The 8,075-nt window shown below is 42.8% G+C and overlaps 1 protein-coding gene across 1 annotated transcript; it reads left to right on the top strand.

Annotated features, from left to right (window-relative positions):
- The first annotated feature begins 1,622 nt into the window (after nucleotides 1-1,622).
- On the top strand, nucleotides 1,623-7,736 carry LOC122142798 (protein NLRC3-like). Its single transcript, XM_042753864.1, has 2 exons — nucleotides 1,623-2,450; nucleotides 7,568-7,736. Exons 1-2 carry the CDS (start codon nucleotides 1,663-1,665, stop codon nucleotides 7,602-7,604), a joined length of 825 nt encoding a protein of 274 aa, XP_042609798.1. The 5' UTR covers nucleotides 1,623-1,662; the 3' UTR covers nucleotides 7,605-7,736.
- Nucleotides 7,737-8,075: the final 339 nt, after the last annotated feature.

The following is an 8,075-nucleotide window of genomic DNA, read 5'->3' as shown; positions in this document are numbered from 1 at the left end:
GATTTACAAACAAGCAAAAAACAGTTAAACTTGTTATTACTTGCACTAATGTCTGTTTATTCAGAATACTGAGTAATCCATTTGCACACTGAAATATTTTCTATGCACTTTTACTGTTCATTGCACTAGTGTAAATGATGTTCATATGTTCATAGTTTCTGCTTATAGTGTACATACACTTATACATAATCCATATATAAAGTAGTTCATAGTACACCTATCTGTATATTATGCTGATAGTATTTAAAATCTGTAAATTATGTCCATAATACTGCCTTTTTGGTATATTTATTGTACATTTGTAACATATTTGTAGACACTGTATATTCTGTACTTACTTAGCTTCTGGTTAGATGCTAACTGCATTTCGTTGCCTTGTACCTTACATGTGCAATGACAATAAAGTTTAATCTAATGAATGTATAGTTGATTTGTTGCATACAGTAATTTAAATAATGAAATTTCTCTCTCTGTTTTAGTTCAATTCATCTGAAGAGATCAGAAGCAGAGTCCAGCTGTGTGTCTGTGAAGAGTGACGCGTCTATGAATCAGCCATTAGATTTTAAGAGTGAAGATACACAACCTGATCTCAGGTATAACATTTCTGCAAGAGATTGGATTTTTAGATATGATACAGAATATATAAGACATTGTGCTTACTAACTTTTTATTTTACAGACATGAGGTCCTCATCACATTTAGATCAAATCTGCTGAAGAAGTTTGCGTGTCTGTATGAGGGAACAGCGACGCAGGGAAACCCATCACTGCTGAATGAGATCTACACAGACCTCTACATCACAGAGAGTGAGAGTGGAGAGATCAGTAATGAGCATGAGGTGAGACAGATTGAGACACAATCAACAACACACAGCCATCAAATGCAATGACATCTTTAGACCTTTACCTGGACAAGACAAAGCCATCAGAACTGTGCTGACAAAGGGAGTCGCTGGCATTCGGAAAAACAGTCTCTGTGCAGAAGTTCATCCTGGACTGGGCTGAAGGGAAAGAGAATCAGGACGTCCAGCTCATATTTCCACTTCCTTTCAGAGAAATCAATCTGATGAAGAACAAAACACTCAGTCTTTCAGATCTTCTTCATGGCTTTTTCCCTGAAACTAAAGAAATGGAAATATCCAGTGATGAATATAAAGTGTTGTTCATCTTTGATGGTCTGGATGAGTGTCGTCTGTCTCTGAACTTTAAGAGTAAAGTGAAACTGTGTAATATATCTGAATCAGCCTCAGTGGACGTGCTGCTGATGAACCTCATTGTGGGGAATCTGCTTCCCTCTGCTCTCATCTGGATCACCTCCAGACCAGCAGCAGCTGATCTCGTCCCCTCTGAGTGTGTCCATCGAGTGACAGAGGTACGAGGCTTCAATGAGCCACAGAAGGAGGAATACTTCAGGAAGAGAATCAGTGATCAGACTCTGGCCTATAAGATCATCTCACACCTGAAGTCATCAAGGAGCCTCTTCATCATGTGCCACATTCCAGTCTTCTGCTGGATCTCAGCCGCTGTTCTGGAGAAGATGTTGAGTCCAGAAGAGAGTGGAGAGATTCCCAAGACTCTCACTCAAATGTACACACGCTTCCTGATCCTTCAGATAAACATCAAACATCAGAAGGACTATGAGAAGAAGGTGACAGATGAAGACATGATCCTCAAACTGGGGAAACTGGCTTTTCAGCAGCTTGTGAAAGGTAACCTGATCTTCTATAATGAAGACCTGAGAGAGTGTGGCATTGATGTGACAGAAGCATTAGTGTACTCAGGATTGTGCACTCAGATCTTCAGAGAGGAGTTGGGCTTGTATCAGGGGAAAGTCTTCTGCTTTGTTCATCTGAGCATTCAGGAACATCTAGCAGCTCTGTATGCACATTTCTCCTGTACAAACAAAAAAATCAATGTGTTTGGCGAACCGAAACAAAGTCTGTTGTCTAAGATTTTTAACTGGAAGAAATATGATTTATTATCTGAGCTGCATCAGAGAGCTGTGGATGAGGCTTTACGGAGTAAGAATGGACATCTGGATCTTTTCGTACATTTTCTTCTGGGTCTCTCAGTGAAGTCCAATCAGACTCTCTTACGGAAACTACTAACACAGACAAGAAGCTGCTCCTACAACATAAAGAATACAGTTCAGTGCATCAAACAGAAGATCAAAGAGAATCGCTCTCCAGAGAAATTCATCAATTTGTTCCACTGTCTGAACGAACTGGGTGATGATTCACTGATGCAGGAGATCCAAGATTATCTGAAATCTGGAAAAAAAGGAAAAGCCAAACTCTCCTCTTCACAGTGGTCAGCTCTGGTTTATGTGTTGCTGACATCAGAGCAGAAGATGGATTTGTTTGATCTGAAACAGTTTATTAGAGCACAACACACAGCAGATGAAGTTCTTCAGAATCTGTTACCTGTGGTTAAAGAATCCAGATCAGTTCGGTAAGTAACACTGAAAACCATCACTGCACTTTCAAAATTTATGCACATTTATGATTTTAGCATGTGCTTTCTTACCAAAGAAACAAAATGGAGGAAATTTCACAGAATCATATTTCTGGCCGTGAGCAGGAGATGTGTGTGACCTTGATAGCAGACGTACGTCACGGAGATGTCTATCTGACGTCTGCATTTACGCATCTGCAAGACGTTTTTTTTTAAATGTTTGCTTATCTGCAATACGTCTATAGGATGTTTCCGATCAGATGTCAAATAGACGTTTAGAAAATATCTTTAAGATGTTTAATATTTGGAATGTATGTAAAACTTTAACATCTTAAAGACGTCTATCAGATGTTTGTACACAGCAGATTTTTTTGCAGATGAAGCAATCTTTAACAGATATTTTGCAGACATACGTGTGCTGTCTGAGGACACACATACTAAATCAGCTGAGGAGGTTTTTGTATGGTAACTTAACAAATTGATCGATACTTCACTCGTACTGCGTCTGTTAAGACACTATGGGAAAAAACTCCTTTTTCTCCGTATACTGAAAGCCTTTTTAATAAGGCAGTTTATCTGGACAGCCATTGGTTCGTGCAGTGAAATAAAAAACGAGCCTATGGCGACAAAGGCTGCCAGAGCCCGCCAGAATGGGCGGGGCATCTGGCTATATAAGCGGAACTTCATAGGTTCCTCAGATTTCTTCTCCTTCAGCGATGACGACGTTCTTTTTTGATCTAGGGTACTTGAAGCCTCTCGCTGTAGAATTGCCTTCCCAATGGATCAAGCTGAACCAGCGACCCTCTGCTCGGCTGATTCGCCGCTTCTCCGCCGCCTTCAGTGTCGCTGCAGCAGCGGACCCAGCTGATCCGCTGCCGTCATCCTGCTAGCCTAAAAAAGCAAAATTTCTAGCGACGTTGTTACAAATGTTGAGCTGCGTGTGTGGCTCGTGCAGGGAATCTTGCACGATGCCGAAGGGCAGTGAGTGCGTAACCTGTCTGGGCAGCCCCCACACAGAGACTGCACGATCACTGCTCTTCTCCACTCGAGGACTGCCTTCATTGAAGTCTGGGAGCTAAGCAACCGGGTCTGAGCGATCGCATGCCGACACAGAGCCTACATTATTTTCTCTTGGAACGATTATGTAGTGCCGGGACAACCTCTGTGAGTTTGGCCCTACTGCCTCCTGAGGAGCTTCCCTGCAAAATACTTGGACCCTCTGGGCCCCATTTGGTGCTTAAGGCAAGTTCAAGTATTAGTCGTTTCTCTAGCATAGCACAGTGGGTTTGTACTGGTCCCCCATAGCATCTTAGCAGAAGCATTACGAGTGAAGTATCAATAGAGAACGTACTCAGTTACTAACGTAACCTCGGTTCTCTGAGATATGGGAATGAGTACTGTGTTGCTGGCCGTGCTATGTACGGGTGCATCTCAATAAATTAGAATGTCGTGGAAAAGTTCATTTTATTTCAGTAATTCAACTCAAACTTGTGTATTTAATAAATTCAATGCACACAGACTGAAGTAGTTTGAGTCTGTGTAACAATATAAAAACGTTCGTAATCACGGGAAGAAGGAGGCGGGAACCGGTAAACATGTAAACAATTTAACAACAAAATAAACACAAAACAGAACATAATGCGACAGCCCCTCACGGATGACTGCCATGCACAAACAAAATCAAAACACAAAATAAAACCCAGGCCTGGTCCTCTCTCCTCCTTTACTGTCATAACTCCTCCCTTTATCCTTCCGGAGCTCCTCTGTGGGATTCGAGACTGGTGAGTGGCACAGGTGTCATTTCCAATTACTCCACCGGCCTCACTCCGTTCCCACGGCTCTTGGCCCCGCCCCACTCATCACATACCCCCATCCCCCCTCGCAGGCCGGGGGGGTACTCCTGAGACTGCGCTCTACTCCCCTCCAGGGGAACCGATCACGGTGGCCGCGGGTACCTGGGGGTAAGGACAGACAGACGAGGTAAGAGAAAAGGAGACGGAAGGATGAGGATCGACAGAGAGGGGAGAGAGAGGAAAAAAAAAATTCTTGTTCCAGTTCCCAGACACATTGCCGCTCGGCCCTCCATCAGCTGGGCGAACTATTCTGCTGTGCCTGGCGGCGGCACTGGATAGCCCTCGGTGGATGCCACGACACTCCTCCGCGCCCGGTGGATGTCGACGGCTTCTCCATATTCGGGCCTGTTCCCTGCTCCTCCCCATCACGGTGGACGGCAGCAGGCTCCGGCCTCCAGGTGAATGGTGGCGACTCCTCCACTCCCTCACGGACGGCAGCCGTCCCTCCACATCTCGGGCGGCCGGTAGCAAGCTCATCCATCCCCCCCGGCAACTCACTCCAGCCCGGGTTTCGGCACCAGTGTAACAATATACAAACGTTCGTAATCACGGGAAAAAGGAGGCGGGAACCGGCGAACATTCAAACAAAAACTTTAATAATAAAATAAACACAAGGTAGCGCGACAGCCCCTCGAGGATGACTGCCGTGCACAAACAAAACCAAAACACAAAATAAAACCCAGGCCTGGTCCTCTCTCCTCCTTCACTGTTGTTACTCCTCCCTTTATCCTTCCGGAGCTCCTCCGTGGGACTTGAGATCGGTGAGTGGTGCAGGTGTCGTGCATTTCCAATTACTCCACCGGCCTCGCTCCCTTCCCACGGCTCTCGGCCCCGCCCCACTCATTACAGTCTGGTTCTTTTAATTGTGATGATTTTGGGCCACATGTAACAAAAACCCACCAATTCACTAAATTAGAATACTTCATAAGACCAATAAAAAAATAAACATTTTTAGTGAATTGCTGGCCTTCTGGAAAGTATGTTCATTTACTGTACATGTACTCAATACTTGGTAGGGGCTCCTTTTGCTTTAATTACTGCCTCAATTTGGCGTGGCATGGAGGTGATCAGTTTGTGGCACTGCTGAGGTGGTATGGAAGCCCAGGTTTCTTTGACAGTGGCCTTCAGCTCATCTGCATTTTTTTGGTCTCTTGTTTCTCATTTTCCTCTTGACACTATCTCATAGATTCTCTTTGGGGTTCAGGTCTGGTGAGTTTGGTGGCCAGTCAAGCACGCCAACACCATGGTCATTTAACCAACTTTTGGTGCTTTTGGCATTGTGGGCAGGTGCCAAATCCTGCTGGAAAATGAAATCAGCATCTTCAAAAAGCTGGTCAGCCGAAGAAAGCATGCAGTGCTCCAAGATTTCTTGGTAAACGGGTGTAGTGACTTTGGTTTTCAAAAAACACAATGGACCAACACCAGCAGATGACATTGCACCCCAAATCATCACAGACTGTGGAAACTTAACACTGGACTTCAACCAACTTGGGTTATGAGCTTCTCCACCCCTCCTCCAGACTCTAGGACCTTGGTTTCCAAATGAAATACAAAACTTGCTCTCATCTGAAAAGAGGACTTTGGACCACTGGGCAACAGTCCATTTCTTCTTCTCCTTAGCCAAGGTAAGACGCCTCAGGAGTGGCTTAACAAGAGGAATACAACAACTGTATCCAAATTCCTTGACACATCTGTGTGTGGTGGCTCTTGATGCTTTGACACCAGCCTCAGTCCATTCCTTGTGAAGTTCACTCAAATTCTTGAATCGATTTTGCTTGACAATCCTCATAAGGCTGCGGTTCTCTCGATTAGTCATGCATCTTTTTCTTCCACACTTTTTCCTTCCACTCAACTTTCTGTTAACATGCTTGGATACAGCACTCTGTGAACAGCCAGCTTATTTGACAATGAATGTTTGTGGCTTACCTTCCTTGTGAAGGGTGTCAATGATTGTCTTTTGGACAGCTGTCAGATCAGCAGTCTTCCCCATGATTTTGTAGCCTAGTGAACCAAACTGAGAGACCATTTTGAAGGCTCAGGAAACCTTTGCAGGTGTTTTGAGTTGATTAGCTGATTGGCATGCCACCATATTCTAATTTTTTTGGTGAATTGGTGGGTTTTTGTTAAATGTGAGCAAAATCATCACAATTAAATGAACCAAAGACTTAAACTACTTCATTCTGTGTGTATTGAATTTATTTAATACACAAGTTTCACAATTTGAGTTGAATTACTGAAATAAATGAACTTTTCCATTACATTCTAATTTATTGAGATGCACCTGTAGCTGCATGACTCACCGTCGTTGCTTCAGTCAAAGTAACCTGAAGACCCTATGGCGAAGTGCCTGCTTATATAGCAATATGCCCCGCCCATTCAGGCATTCTTTGGTTGGGTTTGTCACCATAGGCTTGTGCAGATCTGCTGCTGAGCCATTGGTTCATTTTTTAATTCACTGGACGAACCAATGGCAGTGCAGTTACACTGCGTTATTGAAAAGGCTTCAGTATAAAAATAAGATTTCCCATAGCGTCTTAGCAGACGCGGGTACTCGTTCCCATATCTCAGGGAACCAAGGTTATGTTAGTAACCAAGTACATTTTTGTGTGGTTACTAAACCAGCTGAGGAGGTGTTTGTGTGGTTACTGAAGCAGCTGAGGATTGTTTAATTTCAGCAGGTGTCAGTTCATCATTCAAGTTCATTAATCTGTAAAGACTTGGATTATTGTGGTGTCACAAATGAAGTTCATGCTGCTATATGTAAGGAAATAACTGACAATGAGCTGTTAAATTATTAGAACAGTTCTTTTTGGTCCTCGAATCTGATTGGCTAAAATGTCTTTCCAGCCACATGTTACTCACCTAGTATCATCAAGGGAACTGTTTCACCAATTGTATGACTCCGCTTGCAGCATTTCTCACAGCAAGTGTCATGTTGGATGACCAAGCCTATTGCTGTTTTATAAGTAATACTATTTTTGTGTCACAGAATGTAGTTTTAAGAGTTTTTGGGTGAGAATTAAGTTTTTTAGACATCAAATATGTGCCTGTTATGGCTACATCAAAATTAGCTTCAATGTTTTCAGAGATGTGAGCTCCATTTTCTAAATAATAGCTAATACCCATAAGATGTATTCACTTATTATTGAATTTACATCAACTGTGTCACTACAGTAAGGTTTTTACAAGTCATATGTCCTCCAGATTGTAAAGTTAACCTGATAAACACACGTTAATATTGCTGTTTTGTTCTCCACACAGGGTATGTGGTTGTAAATCTCACTGCTCAGTCCTGTGAAAGATTGTCTTCAGCTCTACAATCCTTTAAACTCTCTCCTGAGAGAGCTGGACCTGAGTGACAATGACCTGCAGGATTCTGGGGTGAAGATGCTTTCTCATGGACTGAAGAGTCCAAACTGTCAACTGGAGATACTGAGGTTTGAGTTTCAAATACTTGATTGATTGATTTTTATTTTATTTTTATTTTTACTAAAAATCACACTGCTGAGATTTATTTTGTATCCAATTACTTTGTGTTTTTCTTTTTCAGACTTTCCAAACGTAATCTCACTGCTCAGTCTTGTGAAAGTTTGTCATCTGTTTTACAATCTCCAAACTCCATACTGAGAGAGCTGGACCTCAGTAACAATGACCTGCAGGATTCAGGAATGAAGTTGCTTTCTGATGGACTGAAGAATCCAAAATTGTCAGCTGCAGATACTGAGGTTTGAGTTTCCCACACTGGTAACACTTTTTTAATAACGTTGTA

The sequence above is a fragment of the Cyprinus carpio genome, unplaced genomic scaffold, assembly GCF_018340385.1.
Source record: "Cyprinus carpio isolate SPL01 unplaced genomic scaffold, ASM1834038v1 S000000168, whole genome shotgun sequence".
Taxonomy (NCBI): Eukaryota; Metazoa; Chordata; class Actinopteri; order Cypriniformes; family Cyprinidae; genus Cyprinus; species Cyprinus carpio.
Note: the sequence above shows the minus strand (reverse complement) of the source record. Positions and strands in the feature narration are given on the sequence as shown.